At 39.0% G+C, this 26,755-nt stretch overlaps 1 protein-coding gene across 4 annotated transcripts in view; it reads right to left on the bottom strand.

The window, feature by feature from the left end:
* The window catches only part of PRDM16 (PR/SET domain 16), a 941,382-nt gene that overhangs the window by 96,203 nt on the left and 818,424 nt on the right, over positions 1 to 26,755 (bottom strand). For all 4 annotated transcript variants that reach the window (XM_077458220.1, XM_077458222.1, XM_077458221.1 and 1 more), the window contains one exon: positions 17,034 to 17,136. In XM_077458220.1, the coding sequence (XP_077314346.1) occupies positions 17,034 to 17,136 (103 nt within the window). The remainder of the gene's footprint in view (positions 1 to 17,033; positions 17,137 to 26,755) is intronic.

The raw sequence follows: 26,755 nt of genomic DNA, 5'->3' as shown, positions 1-26,755 counted from the left end.
GCCCAGGTCACCTTGGACACGGCCGCATCCTATGACTGGACAATGCGAGGAGGAGCAGCGCAGGGATGAGCTCAGTTCTCTGTCACTCCGCTCTCTCCTCCTATCACCACACTCCTTGTCGGCACCTGAACAGATTGGCTGCTTGTAGTATTTCTTCCTCTCACACTCCAGCCCTGCTGTACAAGGACAGCAAGAGGCTGATACCAGGTCCCTTCCAGGTACTTACACTACTTGTATTAAAAAAAATATACATTTAAATGGAATGTAAAGCCAAAACATTCTTTGTTTCAGATACAATAGGGAGTTAAAATCCCTCAAGGTTTTTTTTTTTTTTTTTGCTGTCTGTGTCTTTCTTGGGACATCTCCCTTCACTTCCTGTTTTGAAAACGCAACAGGAAGTAAGGTGAAATCTCCCCCAAAGTGTCCCCAGTGTCCTGATTATCAGTGCAGTCCCAACAGTGTCCACCAGTGCTGCCAATCTGTGCCAATCACTGCCCATCAGTGATGCTTGCCAGTTCCAAACAGTGCTGCCTATCAGTGATGCCTATCAGTGCCACCGGTCAGTGCCACCAGTGCCATCTATCAGTGTCCATCAGCGCTGCATATCAGTGCTCATTAGTGCCACCTATCTCTGCCAATCAGTGTGCCTATCAGGGCCCATCGTTGTGCCCATCAGTACTGCATATCAGTGCAACCTCATCAGTGCCGCCTCGTCAATGCCGCCTATTACTGCCCATCAATGCTGCCTCATCTGTGCCCATCAGTGCCACCTATTACTGCCCATCAGTGCAGTCTCATCAGTGCCTATCAGTGCCGCCTCATCAGTGCCCATCAGTGCCGTCTCATCAGTTCCCATCAGTACAGCCTCATCAGCGCCCATCAGTGCCGCCTCATCAGTGCCCATCAGTGCCCATCAGTGCCGCCTATTACTGCCCATCAGTCTAGCCTCATCAGTGCCGCCTATTACTGTCCATCAGGGCAGCCTCATCAGTGCCCATCTGTGCCGCCTCATTAGTGCCCATCAGTCTCACCTATTACTGCCCATCAGTGCAGCCTCATCAGTGCCCATCTGTGCCACCTCATCAGTGGCCATCAGTTCTGCCTCATCAGTACCCATCAGTCCCACTTATTTATGCCCATTAGTGCAGCCTCATCAGAGCCCATCAGTGCCCATCAGTCCCACCTATTACTGCCCATCAGTGCAGCCTCATCAGTGCCCATCTGTGCCACCTCATCAGTGGCCATCAGTTCTGCCTCATCAGTACCCATCAGTCCCACTTATTTATGCCCATCAGTGCAGCCTCATCAGAGCCCATCAGTGCCCATCAGTCCCACCTATTACTGCCCATCAGTGCAGCCTCATCAGCGCACATCAGTGAAAATGTTATATCAAAATTTTATAAGAGTAACTAAGAAAAACTTTCTTTTTTTTCAAAAATTTTGGTCTTTTTTTAGATTGTTTAGCAAAAAATTAAAAACCAACTGGTGATTTAATACCACCAAAAGAAAGCTCTATCCGTCTCAAAACAATGATAAAATTTTGTTTGGGCGCAGTGTTTTGCGTGACCGCGCAATTGTCATTCAAAATGCGACAGCGCCGAAAGCTGAAAACTGGCCTGGGCAGGAAGGGTGGTTTAATCGCCCGGTAGGGAAGTGGTTAATGCAAAGAATTTCATTTAAATGTCATTTCTTTCAGCTTTAATTTAAAGGGTTTTTAAACGCAAAACAACTTGTAGTTTATGTTTGCTGATCCTTTACACAAACCCCACAAGGTGGAGGGGGGGGGGGGGGGGAGGAAAGAAAAATAAATGATCCTCGGAGTTTTGGTAAACTTTGGAAGAAGGTCAACGTCAACTGGAATACTGAAGTGTCAGCTCTTCGTTGTACCGCGGCTGGACGAGGCTTTTAATGTGAGTGTCTTTACATGCTAATTTTACCCTAAACATATTAATTTAATTATGAATGCCTATAAGGAAAGAGACATCAGCAGCTCCTTTTGTCTCCTTGTTATTACTTCCCAACAGGATGTCCAGCAAAAAGCACAATAATGGGAATTCCGTCCCTTAGGTGATCACTGGAGTTAAATTAAGAAGCTGGGAACCTTCAACAGCTTCTATTGTGCTTGTAATAACTATTCATAACAGCTTCTCATCCAGACAGACACGTTCTCTACCTCTGGTTCATCACTGTAGTTAGAGTTTTATCATGCACATTTATATATATATATATATATATATATATATATATATATATATGTATATATATATATATATATATGTATATATATATATGTATATATATATATATATATATATATATATATATATATATATAAATTTATTTATATATATATATATATGTATGTATAGATATATATATGTATAGATATGTATATATATATATGAAATGTATATATATATATATATATATATATATATATATATATAGTGTAGAGATGGGCCACATACTGGTTTGGGTGCAATCCATGAAAGAAAGTACATAAAATATGCAGCAAGCAGTAGGTGCCCTCAACGTTTGGCTGGGCATAGCCCACCTTCTTTTTTTAAGATGCCACCACCACTGAAACATTGATTAAACTAAGTTGGAAAATTCCTCTAGCTGTAAGTCCCATTAGGTGCACCTACTGCCTGCTGCATTTAATATATATATATACATACACACACACACACACACACACACACACACACACACACACACACACACTACATTACCAATAGTATTGGGACACCTGCCTTTACACGCGCATGAACTTTAATGGCTTCCCAGTCTTAGTCCGTAGGGTTCAGTATTGAGTTGGCCCGCCCTTTGCAGCTATAACAGCTTCAACTCTACGAAGAAGGCCGTCCACATGGTTTAGGAGGGTGTCTATGGGGAATGTTTAACCATTCTTCCAGAAGAGCATTTGTGAGGTCAGGCACTGATGTTGGGAGCGAGAAGCCCTGGCTGGCAGTCTCCGCTCTAATTCATCCCAAAGGTGTTCTATCGAGTTGAGGTCAAGACTCTGTGCTGGCCAGTCAGGTTCCTCCACCCCAAACTCGCTCATCCATGTCTTGATGGACCTTGCTTTGTGCACCTGTATATATGGGAACCCTGGGTGCCACGTAACCTTTCTGACACCTTGGCAGCCAAGCTTGGAGACTTCGTCCCTCCCAGGTTTTTATGAAGTCACCAGGACCCATACCGGGATTTTACCGATCCCAGAGGATGCTGGGAAATCAGCTTCCTCTGTATCAATCATGCATCCTGGAGCCCCGGTATGGGTGTAGACCCAGGGTGCCACTAAAAGTGGTTGTACAACCACTATTACCTACAGGTACATCATCAGCACATCGTGCCGTTTCTAATTGGGGTAATACTGTGACAGGCGGCTCCCACGCGCATGCGTGGGAGTGATGTCACGTGACTCCGGCCAGTCACAGAGCTGGAGTTTGTGGCCCCTGGAAGGAAGAGGGGTGAAGATGGACACTCGCTGCTAGTGGGGACAGTGGTGACATCACAGGCTTTGGTTTCAGGTAAGTGACACATAATGGGCTACTATGCAATACATAGTAGCCCATTACGCTTTACCTTTGCAGGGAAACAAAGAGGAAGTAAAACCCACACACACATATATATATATATATATATATATATAGATATATAGATATCTATCCAACAAGGGACCAGCTTTCCAGGGAACCCGGGGATTTCCTCCAAAGGGTGCTAGGGGGTTACTTTCGGGACATTGATCTTCCACTTATAATGGCCATCAATATAAATGGTTGATTCCGTAATGACAATAAATGTAAGGGGTCACTTTTACACCGATCACCAATGTGAAGGGACTGTTTTCCATTGACCACCAATGTAAGGGTACATTTGTGTAAGGGGATGTTTTTTTTTCCTTCTGGTGAATATTATTAATTTAATTGATTATTAATAATATAAGGAGCGGACGAGAGTTATAAAAAAAAAAAAAAAAAAAAACAATAGCAAACTCATGAGTCTCTACTGAAAATTAATCTTGCTGTCGGGTAGACTAATATTTTAAGTAGCATGTAGTCCACCAAGCAAAATGAGTCTGACACAAACTGTGGCCAGGAGGACTGGAGTTGTCCACCCCTGATTAAAGGGGAGGCCTAGGAATTGAGCACAGCAAGATCTATAACATTATAATCTATTAGCAGAACAGCTGACATTGCACTTTAGGCCCTACCTTTTCGACTTTCTTAGATTAGAAAGAGGGGCACCTTTCAGTAGAATGTATGAAGGTAAAAGGACACACACCTGGCATATCCCCAGACCAGAACACAAATAATATGTGGAAAAATTATTGGCTAAACCCACAAATGGCTACGCCTTTGGGATGAATTGGAGCGGACACTGTGAGCCAGGCCTTCTCGTCCAACATCAGTGCCTGACCTCACAAATGCCCTTCTGAAAGAATGGTCAAACATTCCCATAGATGCCCTCCTAAACCTTGTGGACGGCCTTCCCAGAAGAGTTGAAGCTGTTATAGCTGCAAAGGATGGGCCAACTCAATATTGAACCCTACGGACTAAGACTGTGATGCCGTTAAAGTTCATGTGCGTGTAAAGACAGGCGTCACAATACTTTTGGTAATATAATATATATATATATATATATATATATATATATATATATATATATATATATATATATATAGAGAGAGAGAGAGAGAGAGAGAGAGAGAGAGAGAAAGTAGTTTCATCAATGGTCTAGAGAAGTCAAAGAGTCAAGAATTTTTGTAAGATTTATTAATTGATTTATTCTAGAGACTCCAGACCCAAGAAATGAGGTTCAGTCGTTTTATCAATTTTTTTTTTGTGGGGGGGGGGGGCAATAGGAGTATTGTCCCCATATCCCCTTCACCAATCAAAATCATCATCATCTCATTATTAACAGTACCAGAAGATGTAAATAGCCTGGTTTTCCATTACACATGTAGAGCAAGGAATGGAATAGCTAGAAAAGACTCATGAACATTTCATATTTATTTTAATAAAATTGGCAAAATCACAAATGCACGCACTAGCTGGAAAAAAAAAAATCATGAAGATTTCATATTCATATCACTCTCACGCATGAGAGCCGCCTGTTATACCATGACCCCAATTAGAAACAGCACGATATGCCGATGTACCTAAAGGTAAAAGTGGTTGTACAGGGTGTACACCCACTTTTAGTGGCACCTTGGGTTCACACCCATACCGGGGGGTCCAGGATGCATGACTGATACAGAGGAAGCTGATTTCTCAGCATCCTCTGGGATTGGTAAAATCCCGGTATGGGTCCTTTTGCCCAGAGACTTCATAAAAACCTGGAAGGGATGAAGTCTCCAAGCTTGGCTGCCAAGGTGTCAGAAAGGTTACGTGGCACCCAGGGTTCCCATATATACAGGTGCACAAAGCAAGGTCCATCAAGACATGGATGAGCGAGTTTGGGGTGGAGGAACCTGACTGGCCGGCACAGAGTCTTGACTTCAACCCGACAGAACACCTTTGGGATGAGTTAGAGCAGAGACTGCAAGCCAGGCCTTCTTGCCCAAGATCAGTGCCTGACCTCACAACTGCTCTTCTGGAAGAATGGTCAAATATTCCCATAGACACACTCCTAAACCTTGTGGACGCCCTTCCTAGAAGAGTTGAAGCTGTTATAGCTGCAAAGGGTGGGCCAACTCAATAAGGAATCCTATGGACTAAGACTGGGGATGCCACTAAATTTCATGCGCATGTAAAGGCAGGCGCCCCAATACTTTTGACAATATAGTGTATATATAAACATTTAGCACAACTTTAAAAAAAAAAAAACAGCTATCAGAGCTTGGTTCCACTAGCTGAATCAACTAATTGCCCCACTACCTTGAGGGCAGATTCAAAGGCTTGGAGATTAAAATGATGCAGTTTGAAACACACTTCTCGAATCCTACGTTCCTGGGTTTCATGCCATTACAATTCATTTTAAGGTACCTTAAGCCCATTCAGAAAAGTGATTCTTTTCCAGCACAATGGAAACTTCAGACTAAAAAGGAGCAGGTTAGTCCTTAAATATCTTGAAAAAAAAAAAAAGATCTTGCCTGCAAAGCCTTGTTTGTCAAATCTGTGGTTGCCACAACCTTCTATCTAAAGTTCCATCAGTAACACGCGGGACAATAGAGGAATGTTACTGCAAAAATAAATCGACTCCTAATAGCTTTCAGAAGAACGGAGGGGAAAGCAATTATATAGCATCTACATGCTAATCTTCCAGAATGGAGTCTCAGAGGAGTTCAAGAACCCTACTCAAAATTCCAACAGAGATAAGGGTCTAGTGCATTTGGCTTTGGTTGGCATAAAAGATTTTTTTTTTTTTTTGGGGGGGGGGGATAATTATCTATGTGCTGAACATTTTTTGCATTTGCTTTCATGTGCAATTCACAGTTTAACCGAGCAAAGACGTATTTATTTGTGGGGAAGTGAAAAAAAAAAACAACAAAAAAAAAAACAATACGCTTGATGGTTATTTTGTCCCTTCTACAATTAGGTGAAAACCAGCAAACAAATTCACAAATTCATAATTTTTTTTTAATTTTAAGCCGACATATTGAGGTTGATTTACTAAAACTGGAGACACGCAAAATCGGGTGCGGCTCTGCTTAGAAACCAATCAGCTTCCAGGTTTTTTTTTTTTTTTGTCAAAGCTTAATTGAACAAGCTGAAGTTAGAAGCTGATTGGCTATCATCAACCCCTTTAGGTATGGTTTAGTAAGTACTTCAGTTTTGGTCTTGAGTATATTACACATTCATAAAATAAATTATATTTTAAGATGGGGCAGTGATATATAAATTAATAAAAATTAATAATAATAATAATATAATTAAAAAAAAAAAATGAACAAAAATTAAGTATTTATCGCTTGTTTTATTCCTTTATCCCTGTAGATTCTACACGCGACTGGAGTTTCCGGCAGACTTGGTCCGACGGTCTTCCCGACGGACTTTTGGCGGAGTTCCGACTGACTTTTCAAACGAACTGACTTGCCCACACATGAACGGACGAAAGTCCGTTCGTTTTGAACGCGATGACGTATGACGGGACTAAAAAAAAGGAAGTTCAATAGCCAGTAGCCAATGGCTTCCCTTGCGTCGTATTTGGTCCGTTGGACCAGCCTACAGACGAACGGTTTTCCCGATATGGATTGAGTCCGTCGGACAGATTTGAAACATGTTCTATTTCTAGGTCCGTCTGATTTTTTTAAATGAAAAAGGATCGCCCACATATGATCAGATTGTCCGACGGACTGATTCCGTCGGACCTAGTCTTCCGGAAAGTCCGTTCGTGTGTACGTGCAGGGCAGGACTTAGGGTGGTGGGGGCCCCTGGGCTTGAGTCACTTTTGGTCCTTACCTTCTATACATTACCGTATTTATCGACGTATAACACACGCCAGCGTAGTATAACATGCAACCCAAGTTTAGAGGGAATTTTAAGGAAAAAAACTTTTAGGAGGGGGGTTTAAGGAAAAAACTTACATTTAAATGCCCATCAATGCAGCCTTATCCGTGTCCATCTGCAGCCTTGCCCATCCATCTGCAGCCTTGTCCAGTGTCATTTGCAGCCGTGTCATTGTAATCTTGAAGTTTAAAAATGGCGCCGCTGAGATACAGAGTTCTGTGTATCTCGGCAGCTCTTGGGTCCTCTCGGCGGCTCTCAGGTCCTCTTGGCGGCTCTTGGGTCCTCTCACAGTCCCGAGCGAAGCCGAGAGTAGCCGAGTCTACTCGACTCAGCTCACAGTCATGCTCAGTCCCTGTGTTATGTCCATCATAGGGCAGGACTGAGCGTTACTGTGAGCGGAGTCAAGCAGAGTACATTTAGCTGTCTATCTCAGGGAGCCTGCGGGGCCCCCTATTGGACGGGGCCCATTGGCTTGAGCCCAGTCAAGCCCAATGGTAAGTCCAGCCCTGTGTACGCGGAACTAGAAGTCCAAGCAAACCATACTGGGGTTGATTTACTAAAACTGGAGAATGCAAAATCTGGTTCAGCTCTGCATAGAAACCAACCAGTTTGTAGGTTTTTTTTTTTTGTTTGTTTTCTTAAGATGAATTGGATAAACTATAGTTAGAAGCTGATTGGTTACCATGCACAACTGTACCAGATTTTACACTCTCCAGTTTTAATAAATCAACCCCATCAGATGTTTTTTTTTTGTAAGTACTTGCCATAGAATCTGTTTTGGTCTTGAGTAATTTAAAGTGTATTACACATTCATAAAATAAATTATATTTTAAGACAGGAGGAGGAGTGAGATAATATTTAATAAAAATGAATTACAAAAAATAAAAATAATTAACACCTTGGTGCAGAGTGCTCGCAAATATGTGGCCTCTCGGTGGCCGGGCCTTGGCGCTGAGCAGCCTCATATTTGCATGCGATAGTGCCCACAGAGCTGTGCCGAGAGCACACGGCCTGCGCTCTCCCGGCACAGTGATCGGCGGAAAGTTCACATAAGTTTTCCGATCATGTGACCGCCATGACAGCCAATCATGGTGGTGACCCCCAGCCCTTCAACCTCTGCAGCAATGCTGGCAGCACTCATACGTCTATTTCCCAAAGACAACCTCTGGATATGACGCTGAACACGTGACCTCAACTTCTTTGGTTGACCATGGCGAAGCCTGTTCTGAGTGGAACCTGCCCCGTTAAACCACTGTATGGTCTTGGCCACCGTGCTGCAGCTCAGTTTCAGGGTCTTGGCAACCTTCTTATAGCCTAGGCCAGTGATGGCGAACCTTGGCACCCCAGATGTTTTGGAATTACATTTCCCACAATGTTCCACTACACTGCAGAGTGCCAGAGCATCATGGAAAATGTAGTTCCGAAAAACATCTGGGGTGCTAAGGTGCGTCATCACTGACCTAGGCCATTTTTTATGAAGTGCAACAATTCTTTTTTTCAGATCCTCAGAGAGTTGAGGTGCCATTTTGAACTTCCAGCATTCCAGTATGACAGAGTGAGAGCGATAACACCAAATTTAACACACCTGCTCCCCACTCTCACCTGAGACCTTGCAACGCCAACGAGTCACATGACACCAGGGAGGGAAAATGGCTAAATGGGCCCAATTTGGACATTTTCACTTAGGGGTGTACTGACTTTTGTTGCCAGTGGTTTAGACATTAATGGCTGTGTGTTGAGTTATTTTGAGGGGACAGCAAATTTACACTGTTATACAAGCTGTACACTCACTACTTTACATTGTAGACAAGTGTCATTTCTTCAGTGTTGTCACATGAAAAGAGAGAAGAAACGATTTACAAAAATGTGAGGGGTGTACTGACTTTTGTCAGATATATATATATATATATATATATATATATATATATATATATATATATCTTTTCAAAGAAACTTCATTGGCTTTTCCAGCATAGGAAGACCAAGTTTATTTCTTTATCTCTGTACAAGTCTATAAATGACCCCTAGAAGTCCACACAACCATACTGAGTCCTGAATAAACCATCCAAGAAACAATGGGTTTGCCCGTTGGCTAGTTCAGGCTTATCATCAGTAACACAGCAGAGGAAACTGTTTCATCGGCTTTAACAATATTGATAATCTGTAGCCTAAAGTTTCACAAGGAATGTGTGAAATTGTGGTGGTGAAGACTGGACCTAAACTGATAATACAGGAAAATATATATATTTTTTTATTATTTAGCAGGGATGTCCAACTTTTGACGTTCCTGGCCCACATTGGAAGAATGCCGCACATAAAATACACTTAGCCCTTGTACACACGGTCGGAGATTCCGACAACCAAATCCGTCGGATTTTGTCCGACGGATTTTGTCCAAAACTGTTGCATACACACAGTCGGACGAAGTTGTTGGAAAATCCGATCGTTCAGAACGTGATGACATTATTTCGTTACGACGGGACTACGTTCAGGCTAGTAGCCAATAGCTTTGATGTAGGAATTTGATCTGAGCATGTGTGGCACTTTGTCCGATCGGAATTCTCTACACATGATCGGAGTATGTCCGATCGGAGCATTTTGTTGGAAAATATTTCCGGCAAGTTGGAAAATTTGGTCTGACGGATATTCCGACGGAAACAGTCCGATGCATACCACACACAGTCGGAATATCTGACAAAACGCTCCGATCGGACACATTCCGTCGGAATCTCCGATCGTGTGTACAAGGGCTTACAATAAGGATAGCCGATGAGCAGAAAATGTCAGTCAGATCACAAGTTACCGATCACTCATATAGATAATGGGGTAGATTTATGAAGGCTGGTGTACTCGGAATCTGGTGCAGCTCTGCATGGTGGCCCATCAGCTTCTAACCTCAGCTTGTCCAATTAAGCTTTGGCAATAAAACCTGGAAGCTGATTGGTTTCAATGCAGAATTGAGCCTGATCTTGCACTCTCCAGGTTTAATAAATAAACCCAAATGTTATAAAACTTCTTTTTTTTTTTTGTAATATGTTTTATTATAAAAGTCAAAGAGGGGAACATAAAAATTAGTACGAGATTTGACGCTGTTTATGATAAGCGAACCCATCAATATTTGGTTGCATGGATAGAGTAGCAATTCTCAACAAATTCTCGAGGTGCTCATTAAATATTTTGGTTCTAATTTTGCCCTTCGTTCTAGAAAATAGTTGCTCACAAATATAGGTGCTGACAAAAACGGATGACATGAATAAGGCGTGATCGTGAAGAGTGGGATATTTTTCTTTGGGAAAATAAAAATTCAAAAATTCCAGCAAATTTTTTTTTGGGCTGCATGTGTTCGCTAAGCATAAATGCATTTTTACAACCCCCCCCCCCCCCCCCAAAAAAAAATATTGAAATTTTTAAGTAAAATTATTTTAGGCTGCATTCATAGCCATTGTGGGCCTGCTGGTTGGACACCCCAAAGGAAGACCCTTAAAGGAAGGCCTGCCTGATTATAAGTTGACTAGACATAGGTCTTAAAATCAAGTCAAAATCAGACCTCAGGATTATTATTTAGCTCGCTCACATCTCCAATACTTTTTTTCTGTCTCACTAACAATTTTCTCAAAGCCCATTCTTCACTCAATGGATAGACTTCTTTTTTTTTTTTTGCCCAAAAAAAGAATAAAATACCATGAGCTTACACAACTTTGGGTATGAACAAACTGTGACCTCCACAGACTGAGGCAGGATATCTCACAATTGTGGTGCCTGCTAGAGCAGTTAGTAGATTTCAAAGTCTATATTGGGCCAACCCAGAGGTCCCAAAACAATGTGGATTGACCAGTCTCTGATAAGAAATTGCTGTTGTTTTTTTTTCTCCAAACAATGAACCCAGAGTAACACATTCTTATCACACAAGTCCCACTTGTTAGTCCAAGCCAAGGTCTATTGTGCACAATACATATGTGTGTACCCTCAGAACCTTAACCATGGTCACACTGGCATCCTATGAAACTCTATTGTTAGCATTCTCCACCATCGTAAATAGGGCCTATGTTCTAAGGCCGCGTACACACGGGCGGACTGTATGGCCTACTTAGTCCGTCGAAACACATTTCAGCGGACAGTCCGCTCGTGTGTGGGCTTCAGCTGACTTTTTCAGCGTGCAGTCTGGCGTACTAAGTATTTCGGATTTTCCGTAATTCTGTCCGTCATACTTTGGTTTTAGCGGACAATCCGCTCGTCAGTAGGCTAGTTCGACGGACTAAGAATGGCGCATGCTCAGAAAGGATTTACACGGCGGAAGGTTGCATTGCTGTGTATTGGACTTCCTATTTCTAGTCCCGTCGTACGTGCTGTACACATCATCGCGCAAGCTTTCGACGGACTGTTTGTGCATCCGTGTGTGGTCAAGTCCGTTCATTCGAAAGTATGACGGACTGTCCGTCGGATTGTATGACGGACTAAGTAGGCCATACAGTCCGCTCGTGTGTACGCGGCCTAATTCTGTACATTTGAATGGTTAGGTCCACTAGACGTTTTACAAAGTGTTTCCCATTGGTTTTTGAAACATCTTTGATGGAATTTGTTTAGCCTTGAATTTAGCCTTGAATTGTACACGATCTAATACAGGTGAAGGACATGGGAAAAATTTGTAAAAAAAAATCAATGTTTAACACATCACTTGGTTTTAAAAAAAAAATCTAGATCTGCATGGGAATTCATTTTTTGCCATTATTGACACAGCTACTACCACATATTCCGAGGACTCCTCGGTTGCAGCCCAGTTGTGTCTGTACACACCTCAGAATATTACATAGTACATAGTAGGTGAGGTCGAAAAAAGACACAATTCCATCAAGTCCATCAAGTCTAACCTATGTGTGTGATTATATATTGTATACCTCAATGTAACCCGACTACATGACTTATTTTTAAACTTCAGAAGCTGGATCTCCAATAAAAGTTCACACAAACACAACAGCCAAACTTTCCCTGGTCGCAGAGTGTGTGTATTTGTGATTTTGCCAATTTTATTTAAATAAATATGAAATCTTCATGATTCTTTCTTTTCTAGCTATCCCATTCCTTGCTCTCCATATGTAATGGGAAACCAAGCTATTTACATCTTCTGGTACTTTTGATAATGAGATGATGATGATTTTGATTGGTGAAGGGGATATGGGGACAATAATCCCCCCCAAAAAAACTGAACCCCGTCTCTTGGGTCTGGAGTCTCTGGAATAAATCAATTAATAAATCTTACAAAAATTCCTGACTCTTGGACTTCTCTAGACCAGGGGTCTCAAACTGGCGGCCCTCCAGCTGTTGCAAAACTACAAGTTCCATGAGGCATTGCGAGGCTGACAGTTACAAGCCTGACACCCACAGGCAAAGGGGTGATGGGATATGTAGTTTTGAAACAGCTGGAGGGCCGCCAGTTTGAGACCCCTGCTCTAGACCATTGATGAAACTACTCTCTTTCTCTGTATATATATATATATATATATTCATACACACATTATATTACCAAAAATATTGGGACGCCTGCCTTTACACCCACATGAACTTTAATAGCATCCCAGTCTTATTTCGTAGGGTTAAATATTGAGTTTCCCAAAGAAGTTCCTCCACCCCAAACTCGCTCATCCATGTCTTTATGGACCTTGCTTTGTTTCATAGTATTCATAGTTAGTAAGGTTGAATAAAGACACCTGTCCATCATGAGTGAGTGTCTACAATTGTCCCTATCCCTGTACATTGCACACTCACATCAGTCCCTACCCTCAAGGAGCCCACAATCCAAGGTCCCCATTCATATACTAGGGCCAATTTTGGACAGAAGCCAATTAACCTACCTGCATGTCTTTGGATTGTGAGAGGAAACCGAAGTACCCAGAGGAAACCCACGCAGGCACAGGGAGAACATGCAAACTCCAGGCAGGTAGAGTCGTGGTTGGGATTCGAACCAGTGACACTTCTTACTGCTAGGTGAGAGTGCTAACCACTACACCACTGTGCCACTGTGCTCTGGTCCAAATCATTTGGTGGAGGGGGGACTGTCCTCAAGGTTTAGGAGTGTGTCTATGGGAATGTTTGACCATTCTTCCAGAAACGCATTTGTGAGGTCAGGCGCTGATGTTGGAGAAAAGGCCTGGCTCGCAGTCTCCGCTTTTATTCATCCCAAAGGTGTTTTGGACCAGTGCACAAAGCAAGGTCCACATGGATGAGCAAGTTTGAGGGTGGAGGAACTTGACTGGCCTGCACAGAGTCCTGACCTAAACTCCATAGAACAACTTTGGGATGAATTAGAGCGGAGACTGCAAGCCAGGCGTTCCTGTCCAATGTTACTGCCTGACCTCAAATAATAGAGGATGATCCCCTTTAGAAAATTGGTTTATGTTTGTTTTATTCATAGTAGGTAAAAAAATATAAAAAAAAATAAAGTACAATGGAATATGGGAAATACTGGGCAATCCTCTCTATGGGATATGGGAACATACCGGGCAATCCCTTCCATAGGATATGGGAACATACTGGGCAATCCCTCCCATAGGATATGGCAACATACTGGGCAATCCCTCCCATAGGATATGGGGACACACTGGGCAATCCCTCCCATAGGATATGGGGACATACTGGGCAATCCATTAAGGGTTGGTAATCGTAAAAACAATAAAAAATCCCGGCTCCACAGAACCTCTGGCCTGGCAAGTCTGCAGGGGTGTGTTCCAAAGGAACATCTCAGCTTACCAACAGGAAGATTGAGGTAACAAATATGATTGCCAAGTGTTTCTTAATGAGGTGGGAATGAAAAGCGAGTACACGCTGGTCTCTTTGACCAGTGTTACCCTCTGACATGTATTCAGAACCAGCATGCAAAATGTGTCAGCGGCAGCACTGGGCAGGGTGGCCATTAAGACTTGAATAAATTTCCCTACACATGAAGCACTTAGGGAAGACAACGGGGTTGAGTAAAGTCTTCAGCACATGAAAAATAAGAGCCGTAACATTTCTTACTTCCATCATTCTAAATCCAATGTTTCTGATGAATATCAAACAACAACACCCTACAAATGATGCAGTGTAGGAAATACACAAGGGCATTCAAACCCAAATTCCCAAGAAGATAGACAACATTTATACAAGTTGCGATATATGGGAGGGAAAAAACATTGAAAAATCTCATTCCACAATTCATCTCAGAATAATTGATAAAAATTACACACCGGCGGTGAAAATAAGCCATTCCTCGTAAGATTTGCTTTTTGGGGACTAAATCTTTTGGGTTATTTGAAAGACTGTTCAGATACTGTCGACGATTCATTAGAAGAAGTTGAGAATCTTCATTCAAAAGCATTGTGTGAATATTCACCTCAATTATCCAATCACGTGAAAAGCTAATTCCCGCTCGCGTATTTGATCTGCACATGAGCGAGTATTCAAAGTGAACAGGAATTTGCCTTTTCATGTGACTGGATAATTAAAGTGAATATTCACACAACATATTCTCAACTCTAAATCATCATCAATGTCTGGAAGATTCTCAACAATAAATAAGTATCGATGTCTGGATTTCAGGAGAAAAACTGTAAACAACGACTATTAAAGAAGGCAAATAGACTGTGCACTTGCGCTTTATAAATGCAATTGCTCCAGAACTTAGTAAATGAGATGAAGCTTCACTTTGCAAAGAATACCCAATCACATGCAAGGAAAATTTTTAAAAAAACAGCTTTTTGCTTGCACATGATTGTATGATGGAAGACAGCAGAGCTTCTCCTCATTTACTACGCTCTGGAGCAAATGCCATTGGAGAGTGCAACTGTACTTGGAAAGTGCACCGTCTATTTGCCTTTAGTAAATCAGCCCCTCTGTCTCTTGAATTAAAGGGATGATAAACCTGTACAGCAGAGGAACTTATTTAAATAACTTTCCAGTACCACGGGAACGCCTGCTACTAATTACTATAGCCACAACTCACAGTACAATAGTTTTCACTGAAGGTATGATCCTTACACTTGATTTGGAAGAATCCCCCCTTATGGATAGCTTAAAGATCATTGTTGCCAGCGGTTTCTGAGAAGCAGAAATTGCTCAATTGCTCAAGGAACCTCTAGCAGCCTCTGGAGGAACCTTGGTTGAAAGGCTGCTGTACAGTATATAGAGCAGGGTTTGCCAACCAGGGTTCCATTGGAATCCTAGGGTTCCTCCAGAAGCAGGGGTAGGGAACCTTGGCTCTCCAGCTTTTTTTGAAACTACAAATCCCATCATGCCTCTGCCTCTGGGAGTCATGCCTGTGATTGTTAAGGTCTTGCAATGTCTCATGGGACTTGTAGTTTCAAATTAGCTGGAGAGCCGAGGTTCCCTACCCCTGCTCCAGAGGATGCTAGGGGTTCCTTGAGGAATTGATCAAGTTCTGTCACTCAGATAAGTTCCCACTGACACCATTGATCTACTGAGCTATCTGTAAGCCCCTGTAGACACGGTTGGAGATTCCGACAACCAAATCCGTCGGATTTTGTCCGTTGGATTTTGTCCGTCGGATTTTGTCCGAAACTGTTGCATACACACGGTCGGACAAAGTTGTCGAAAAATACGATCTTTCAGAACGTGATGGCGTTATTTCGTTACGATGGGACTACGTTCAGGCTAGTAGCCAATAGCTTTGATGTAGGAATTTGATCTGAGCATGCGTGGCACTTTGTCCGATCAAAATTCTCTACACATGATCGGAGTATGTCCTATCGGACCAGTTTGTCGGAAAATATTTCCAGAAAGTTGGAAAATTTGGTCCGACGGATATTCCGATGGAAACAGTCCGATGCAGACCACACACATTTGGATTATCCGACAACACGGTCCGATAGGACACATTCCGACGGATTCTCCGACCGTGTGTACAAGGGCTAAGAGGGTAGTTCTTCCCAATGACCACAAGTTTAAGAAACATTCTTCCCACTGACCATAACACTAATGTATCATGAGTTGTAGCTATAGTCATTTTTAGCAGGGGTTCCCTGAGATCGGAATATTATTCCAAGAGTTCCTCTGTGTTGAAAAGCATACGAATGACATGATATAGAGATACATGTGTAAGGCAGCAAATAAGCAACATCAATGGTACACCAAGCACCAGCCCATAAATGCCTACAAATGTCTCGGTAAGTCACAACTCATAAGGAACTTTTGCCGGGGCGGCACAGCTGCTGGCAATACTAACTGATTAACCTGAAAATATTTCATGATGACCACTTCATAAGCATATGCCAACCACATAATCAGAGATTGATGGATCAAAGGAAATGTATATAAAATAAAAACACAAACTCAAACATAAGCACTGACATTATTTTGGATGTGTAGAGATTTCAACTGGCTATTTAAATTGACAGCCATATTTCTTGACGGCACAAGAATTTTCAGCGATCAGTAAATATTGGTAAATTGGTGACTGCTAGCAAGTACGTAAATAGTGGGACGTGGGGTTGGTGTTTCCTGTCCCATTTTTGTATTTTTGCTAATAAATACAAATGGTCATATAAAGTCTTGTCATTTTTATTGCCAGACTGTGAACAAAAGGCTTACCCTCTAGATTTGGTGGCATGCTTCCAAGGGAAAAATTCCCCTCCTTCATATAAACCAACAATTCTTCTCCAGGCTCAATGTCTTTGATAACGTTATAAAAAAGCTGTAAAAAAGAAAAAGAAAAAGATACATAGGAATTAGGTTTGGTGATGGGTTGCATAGGCGCTATGTCATAAGGTATCTACACAGTTTTGGTTACTCTATCCTTGATGACCCTCAAGAGTTTTCTTTTTGTTTTTATTCAATATTGTGAATAGCAGGATCAAGTTAGGCCAGCACTTCCAATGAGGAATCGACAAAAAGTTCATGTCAAATCAATGCTTTATTGAATGCTTTTTAATTTTCATTCTAAATATATACATAGGCTCTATGTCATAAGGTATCTACACAGTTTTGGTTACTCTATCCTTGGTGACCCTCAAGAGATTTCTTTTGTTTCTACTCAATAATGCGAATAAAGCTACACCAAGTTATGTCGACACTTACAATGGGGAATCATCAAATATTCATATCAAACAAATGCTTCATTGATTGCTTTATTTTCATTTCAAATGTATACATAAACATTAGGATTGGTGATGGGTCTATGTCAGAAGGTATGGGCATCTACACAGTTCTGGTTACTCTATCTTCGGTGACCCTCAACAGATTTCTTTTGTTTCTACTCAAACTCTGGTGATGGGTCTATGTCAGAGGGTATGGGTATCTACTTAGTTTTGGTTACTCTATCCTTGGTGACCCTTAGGAGATTTATTTTGCTTTTACCCAATATTCTAAAGAGCAGTACCAGGTTGGGCCAGCATTTATAATGGGGAAGCATCACAAATACCATGTCTAATCAAAGCTTTATTGATTGCTTTATTTTAGTTCCAAATGTATGCATACAAACTAGGATTTGTGATGAATACTTCCATAGGCTCTATGTTGTAATGTAGCTACACCGTTTTAGTTGCTCTATCTCTGGTGACCCTTAAGAGATTTTTTTTGATTTTACTCAATATTGTGAAGAGCAGGACCACGTTAGGTCAGCATTTATAACGGAGAATTATTAAAAAAATGAATGTCAAATCAATGCTTTATTGATTGTTTTATTTTCATTCCAAATAAATGCATACAAATTAGGATTGGTGATGGGTGCTTCCATAGACTCTACGTCATAAGGTGTCTACACAGTTTTGGTTGCTATATCTTTGGTGCCCCTCAAAAGATTTCTCTTGTTCTTACTCAATATTTTGTATAGCACGACCAAGTTAGGTTAGCGTTTCCAACAAAAAATTCATGTAAAATCAATGCTTTATTTTCATTCCAAATTTATATACAACAATTAGGTTTGGTGATGAAGGCTTCCATTGGCTCTATGTCAGATTGTCTACACAGTTACTCTATCCTTGGTGACCCTCAAGAGATTTTTGTTTCTACTCAATAATGCAAACAGCTACACCAAGTTATGTCAACACTTACAATAGGGAATCATCAAAAATGAATAACAAATCAATGCTTTATTGATTGCTTTATTTTCATTTAAAAAATATACGTAAACTTTAGGATTGGTGGTGGGTCTATGTTGGAAAGGTATGGGTATCTACACAGTTTTGCTTAAGCCCCATACACACTATCAGTTTTTCTGCTGAGTTTTTCCTTCAGATTTACCAAAACCAAATAATATGAGGTCAAACCTTAGGAGTTTCAATTTGTATGCAATCAGGCAGGCCCTTTTACTACATGGTTTTGGTAAACCTGAAGAAAAAACTCAGCAGAAAAATTGATAGTGTGTATGGGGCTTTACTCTATCTTTGGTGACCCTCAAGAGTTTTCTTTATTTTTTTCTAGTTAGGCCTGCTGTTACAATGAGAAATTTATATAAAATCAGTGCTGTATTGATTGTTTTATTTTGTTTCCACTCCAAAAATATAGATAAAAATTAGGATTGGAGATGGGTGCTTCCATAGGCTTTATGTCATAAGTTATCTACACAGTTTTGGTTATTCTATCTTTGGTGAGATTTATTTTGTTTTTTCTTGTTTTTCTTTTGTTTCTACTCAATATTCTGAAAAGCAGTCCCAAGTTGGGTTGGCATTTTTTTTTTTGGGGGGGGGGGGGTCATCAAAAAAAAAAATGAATGTCGAATTAAAGCTTTATTGATTTCTTTATTTTCATTCCAAATGTATGCATAGAGATTAGGAGTGGAAATGTAGACTTCCACAGGCTCTATCTCATAAGATGTCAACACGTTTTTGGTTGCTCTATCTTTGGTGCCCTTCAAATTTTGGTTGCTCTATCTTTGGTTCCCCTCAAAAGATTTATTTTGTTTTTACTCAATATTGTGTATAGCAGGACCAAGTTAGGTCAGCCATCAAAAAACATCAATCATCTTTGGTGCCCCTCAAATTTTGGTTGCTCTATCTTTGGTGCACCTCAAATTTTGGTTGCTCTATCTTTGGTTCCCCTCAAAAGATTTATTTTGTTTTTACTCAATATTGTGTATAGTAGGACCAAGTTAGGTCAGCCATCAAAAAACATCAATCATCAAAAAATTCATGTAAAATCAATGCTGTATTGATTGCTGTATTTTAATTCCAATTATATAGATACAAATTAAGTTTTGTGATGAAGGCTTCCTTGGGCTTTGGTTGCTCTATCTTTGGTGCCCCTGTGAAGGTGGTATGTTAGTATGTTAGAAGGTGTCTACACAGTTTTGGTTACTCTATCCTTGGTGCCCCTCAAAAGATTTCTGTTGTTTTTACTCAATATTGTGTATAGCAGAACCAAGTTAGGTCAGCCATCAAAAACCATCAAAAAACTCATGTAAAATCAATGCTGTATTGACTGCTTTATTTTCATTTCAATTATATACATACAAATTAGGTTTTGTGATGAAGGCTTCCATGGGCTTTGTTTGCTCTATCTTTGGTGCCCCTTTGGTGCCCCCCTGTGAAGGTGGTATGTTAGTATGTTAGAAGGTGTCTACACAGTTTTGGTTACTCTATCCTTGGCGACCCTCAAGAGATTTCTTTTGTTTCTACTCAATAATGAGAATAGCTGCACCAAGTTATGCCAACACTTACAATGGGGAATCATCAAAAACTCACGTCAAATCAATGCTTTATTGATTGCTTTATTTTCATCTCAAATATATACATAAAAATTAGGAGCGGTGATGGGTCTATGTCAGAAGATATGGGCATCTACACAGTTCTGGTTACTCTATCTTTGGTGACCCTCAAGGGATTTCTTTTGCTTCTACTCAATAACGAGAATAGCTGCACCATGTCAACACTTACAATGGGGAATCATCAAAAATTCATATCAAATCAATGTTTTATTGATTTATTTTTATTTCAAAGATGTTCAAAGATGTTCAATATTTGAGGACTGTATGAAACACCAGCTAATTTACACCCGGGCATTAAACCACAGTTATGAATATATATCGGAAATCTGATTGGAAACGCTTACATAAAAAAATTGTTACGTAAATGTGCAAAAAAAAAAACTACGTACTGGATGTAAATACAATAACCTTCTCTATATAATTGGAGATATTTATACTTTTATTCCAGAATGAAATCTCATCGTGTTACCATTGGCAGAATTCAACGAACGGCAACTGCAAGAAGTCTTTTTTTTTTTTTTTTTGGAAGAACAGACATCGTTCGTTGGATGTTCGGCCCCTTTTTCCGCCAAGGGTTAAAGCAATATGTATAGCTTAAAATTGAGTGTTGAAATTTTTAATGGTTGGGTATACAAGTCAGAGTGGTGTGTAGTGAGAAAGAATTCTGGCAAGGCTTAACTTTGGGCGATATTCCAGTTATAGTGTTAACATAAAAAAAGCAATGCACGCAGCACACCCACTAGATCTTAAAACAGCGCTAGTCGATCTTTAATATCATATAGGCGACCAAGGGTCAATGAACGACTTCAGTAATTTTTGTAAATAAACTACAGCGTACTTAAAAAAAAAAGAAAAAAAAAAAGTGACAGGCGCAGTAATACATCTGAAGGAACGCAGGCGAGAGAAAAATAGCATTTAAAAAAAAAAAATGGGCTGGATCTCGCAAGCGACACTGCAGCTTGGGTTTAAGTGGGAATACATGTGTTCCAAAGGAATCCTTAGTGGTTTTAATACATTTGCTCAGTGGCTAACAACTGTAGCAAATAAACTGACGTCCATATGAGGCTTGTAAATGTTCTACAAATGTCTTTTTTTTTTTTTTAATATCGTATTTCCCACTTGCACTTTTTTTATTTATTTTTTCGGTGCAAGAGGAAAATGTGGAATGTAAAAATTATTTAGAGAACCTAAAATTGCAGCAACAACACCGGCAATTATAGTAAGTAATCAAGAACTATTGCTACTACATAGCAGGTACATAAAACCAAAAAAAAAAATCATAAAAATAAATAATAAAAAATGTTACAAAATGTAACAAATTTAAATCTGAACAAATATTTTTTTTATGTTACAAATTAATCTTTTACAAGTCGGTTATTTTTATCCTTTTTATGTAAATGTTGCTAGCTTTATTCTCCTTTTTTACATTTTTTTTGTAATTATTTTTAGTCGCCTTTTCAACATTTTCTTACTTCTTTTGTTGATCCGGACCTGATGGCAAAAGGTGACAAACGCATTGATATATATTTTTTCAATACAGTCGGATACTTATTGGTGTTGCCAAGAGTGGATTTGCTGTATTTTACGTCTTAGCGAAATAATAAACTGCTGTAATTAACACCTCTTACACCTGCTCCTATCATTTGCCAAGTTAACCTTTTAGGGCTATTCACTCCGGCACATAAAGCCTAACAAAAAAAAAAAAAACAATCCGGCGGAACAACTGCAAACTGTCAGCAGGACCCGTGCAGTGTGAAGGGTTAATTAAGATCCCCATAAGGCCAGGAATTTCATATGTTTCGAGCCTGTGTCAACCTAATACTCGAAAATACTGTATAATATCTCTACCAGGTGTGAAATTCTAACCAAGGCTGAGCCTGTTCTATGGGCCACATGTCCGGCATCACAACTACTGTGTGCCTAAGCTGAAAGGACAGTGGGGATCATGTTAATCTTTGGTTGCATGATATTGGTACAAAGATAGTCCAAGCATAACAACAAAAAACACACAAAATAAATAAAAAATATCATATTACCAAAAAAACAGTTCTTACAGCAGTTTTTTGTTTTTTGGACCACCCTACCATACACCTTACTATTTAAAAAAATAATAAATAAATTGGGTCACCCTACAGTGCACCTACCAATATAATTTTTTTGGGCCACCCTACCAATATTTATTTTTTGTGCCACCCTACCATGCACCATACTAATATTATTTCATTTGATGGGCCACCTTACTAATATTATAATATTGATAAGGTGTATGGTAGGCATCATACACCCTACCAATATTATTTTTTGTGCAACCCTACCATGCACCATACTAATATTATTTAATTTTATGGGCCACTTTACTAATATTATAATATTGATAGGGTGTATGATAGGAACCATGCACCCTAACAATATCATTTTTTTGGGCCTCTCTACCATGCACCCTACCAATATTATTTTTGGGCCACCCTGCCATGCACCCTACCAATATCATTATTTTTTTTGGGCCTCTCTACCATGCACCCTACCAATATTATTTTTGGGTCACCCTGCCATGCACCCTACCAATATCATTATTTTTTTTGGGCCTCTCTACCATGCACCCTACCAATATTATTTTTGGGTCACCCTGCCAAGCACCCTACCAATATCATTTTTTTTGGGCCTCTCTACCATGCACCCTACTAATATTATTTAAGTTAATGAGCTACCCTATAAATATAAATATTGGTAAGTTGTATGGTAGGGATTATACAGCCTGCCAATATTATTTTTTGGACCATTCTACCATACCTCCTTCCGCCCACCAATATCCTTTTTTGGGCCAACTTACCATACACCCTTACCAATATAATTTTTTTTTGGAGCCACCCTACCATACTCCCTAACAAAATAATTTTTTGTGCCACCCTATCCGACACAAACCAGCCTTAAAAAGGAACCAAATGGGTCACCCCACAAACAGAAGTTGCATAAGGAGAACCAACCGCGGTATTTATTATGTAGAAAAAATACTTGATTGAAAAAAAAATAGACCAACTGTCAAACCTTTCAGGCCAAATGGCCAGTACCTCCAAGCAACAACATTTAAAAACAAAGTGGAAAACGTTGTCACACACATGCAAACAAATTAGGCACCCTGCCATACACCCCACCGATATTATTTTTTTGTGCTACCCTACAATACCTCCTATCAATATGATTTTTTTGGGCCACACTACCATGCACCATAGCAATATTACTTTCCGGGCCACCCTACCATACCTCCTATCAATATGATTTTTTTGGGCCACACTACCATGCACCTTACCAATATTACTTTCCGGGCCACCCTACCATACACCCTACTGATATACATTTTTTTGGCCACCCTACAATACCTCCTATCAATATGATTTTTTTGGGCCACACTACCATGCACCGTACCAATATTACTTTCCGGGCCACCCTACCATACACCCTACTAATATACATTTTTTTGGCCACCCTACCATGCACCTTAGCAATATTACTTTCCGGGCCACCCTACCATACACCCTACTAATATACATTTTGTTGGCCACCCCACCATGCACCGTATCAATATTATTGTTTGGGCCACCCTACCATGCACCCTACCAATATTACTTTCTGGGCCACCCTTCTAATTTATTTATTTTTGCCCACCCTACCATGCACCATATCAATATTATTGTTAGGGCCACCCTACCATGCACCCTACCAATATTTATTTTTTTTTGTGCCACCCTACCATGCACCCTACTAATATTATTTTTCGTTTTATGGGCCACCCTATTAATATTATACTTTTTTTTTCAAATCCAGTTTGCTATGACAACACTCAAACCATAAAACCATTAATTAGATACAAGGTTTACTTAAACCAGATTGCAGGAAAGTAATGAATAAAATGACACATAATACAGTACTATAATACTTTTTTTTTGCTTATTTGGTCTACGGTACGAGTGCAGGGCAAACATACACTGCTCTTTTCTGACCCTAAGTACATTGATAGCTTATGGAACTGGAGGTGGGGGTCTTGTATAATGTAAGGTTACTAACTCCCCCTCCCCCCCTGCTCCCACCCTTCTCCGGTAGACACAAGGGGTACTCATGTTTAATCATTTTAACAAAAAAAAAACAAAAAAAAAAACAACTTAGAACAAGAATAAAAATCAAACTATGCCCAAAACTGTCTATAAAAAAAATGCATTTAGTAACATTGTATCTCTAGGTAATCACCATAGGAAGAACGAAAGGTCAAACTATGCCCCAATACAGTCTACAAAAAATACATTTAGTAACATTGAAAGGTTATACAACATTTATTGAAAAAAAAAAAGAAACAATGTTGCAAATTTGCTGCTGGTGTGCTATAAAAATGGTTCAAGATAACGCAGAGGTTAAAAAAAAAAAAAAAAAGAAAAGCCCAGTTAAAGTCAAGAATAATTCTACGAAGGAGAAAGACATTGTTGACATTGAGACAATTACGATATTGTCCAACAAGCTTGGTCTTTCTCTCGTACACGTTACCTTTCCTATAAACCGGTAGTTAGCTAGTTAGTGAGGTCGAAAATAAAATACACACAATGGGCTCTCGAGTCCTCTCTGTTCTGACACATTTCCAACAGGATTGTGAGCTCAACTCTTTCTGCTCCTGTCCTGTAACTCCTGTCCATTCACTGCTGCACACAATAGAAGAAGTGCCACCTTCTAGGTTTTTTTTTTGTGTTTTTTTAATTTTTTTATTTAAGCCAAACTTTTTTTTTTTCAAAAGCATTCCTTGAACCATGCAACTCACTCCTACGATCACTAACTTACCTTTGTTAATTAAGTTTTGTTAATGTGATGCGTGCAATAAACATAAGCAACACTGTATAGCAAACACAATATGAGGTCGAAAAAATAAAATAAAAAAAAAAACAGATACTGCCTAGCAGTAAGAATTTTTTTTTAAGTACTTAGAATTTTTTTTTAAATACTTACATTTATTTTTATTTTTAATTTTAAATTTCACAGCAAAAACAAAATTCTACAATTAATTCAAAGACCCGCTTCTGCAGTTAAAAAGGTTATTATCCTAAATTCTAGCAGGTATGGTGGCTTTAGTTGGTGTTTACAAACAGGTGTTCCCAATGTGAAATTTAAATATTATTTATATATAGATTTAAATTTATATTTTTTTAAATTAATAAAATATAAACTGTTTTGGTAAACATAACGAACGCAAAACAATTTAATGCAAAGATAAAACATATTATTAAAATAGTTTTTTTTTTAAATTTAGAAAAAAACATGCTGATATAGCTTGACAATGATACAGAAGGTTATATTCCCAAAAGAATTCCTACCGAAATGTATTAAACCGTACCAACGCAGATCACATGTCTCATTTAACGATGAGCAAAATCCTTGCAGGCAATTACCAATTTCACGTGTGCAAAATATTTGATACATAATGATACGGAAAATATTTGATACATAATGATACGGAAAATATTTGATACATGATAATATTTAAAATACATAATAGACAAATGCTTCTTGCTAATTTAAGATTCTACTTGTTTTATAAATAAGAGACTTCCCTGCAATTCAATAGCTCATAAGTTTTTGGTATTCCCAAACAAATTCTTGCAATAGCTGCTGTCTAGGTTTTATATATTTCTAAAAATATGCCTCCTCCTGCTATGTTTTATATAGGTCTGTATTATTCTATCATTAACAAACCTATGAATCGATTTAAAAATGAATTAACTTGTAGACAATTGTGACATCTTTGCCATCGTGTTTAATAAGATTCATTTTCATTCATTAAAAAGAAAAAAAAAATAACATTGAATTTATTAAATAGCTTCCTTATAAAAGAAAAAAAAAATGGATTTAGTAAATAGCTTCATTAAAAAATAAAATAAAAAGATAGAATTTATGAAATAGCTTCATTAAAAGGAAAACAAAAAGTATGTATTAATTAGCTTCATTAAAAGAAAAAAAAAATATAGAATTTATGAAATTGTTTCATTAAAAGGAAAACAAGAACTATTTAGTAAGTAGCTTCATTAAAAGAAAAAAAAAACCCATAGAATTTACTAAATAGTTTCATTAAAAGGAAAACAAAAAGTATTTATTAATTAGCTTCGTAAAAAGAAAAAAAACATAGAATTTACTAAATAGTTTCATTAAAAGGAAAACAAAAAGTATCTATTAATTAGCTTAATTAAAAGAACAAAAAAACATAGAATTTATGAAATAGCTTAATTAAAGAAAAATAAATAACAGAGTTTATAAAATAGCTTCATTAAGAGAAAAATATTTATTAAATAGCTTCTTTAAAAGAATAAAAAAATATGAAATAGCTTCCTTTAAAAGAAAAAAAAATATTAAAATAGTTTCACTAAAAGAAAAAAAATGTATTAAATAACTTCACTAAAAGAAAAAAATAATCAACATAGAATTTATTAAATTACAAAATAAAGCTTTAATGCCATTAGAAACTAAAATCAATAGGTATATTTCTGCCTGAACTGTTTATTAATTTATTTTTTTACAGCTGTTAATGTTCCATTATCAAGCCTTAGGGGCACTGTAACAACGTAACACATTAAAAATA

Source organism: Lithobates pipiens, unplaced genomic scaffold, assembly GCF_037356315.1.
Source record: "Lithobates pipiens isolate NorthernLeopardFrog02 unplaced genomic scaffold, aLitPip1_a1.2 Scaffold_27, whole genome shotgun sequence".
NCBI lineage: Eukaryota > Metazoa > Chordata > Amphibia > Anura > Ranidae > Lithobates > Lithobates pipiens.
The sequence above is the reverse complement of the archived record's forward strand: the minus strand, read 5'-3'. Positions and strand labels throughout refer to the sequence as shown.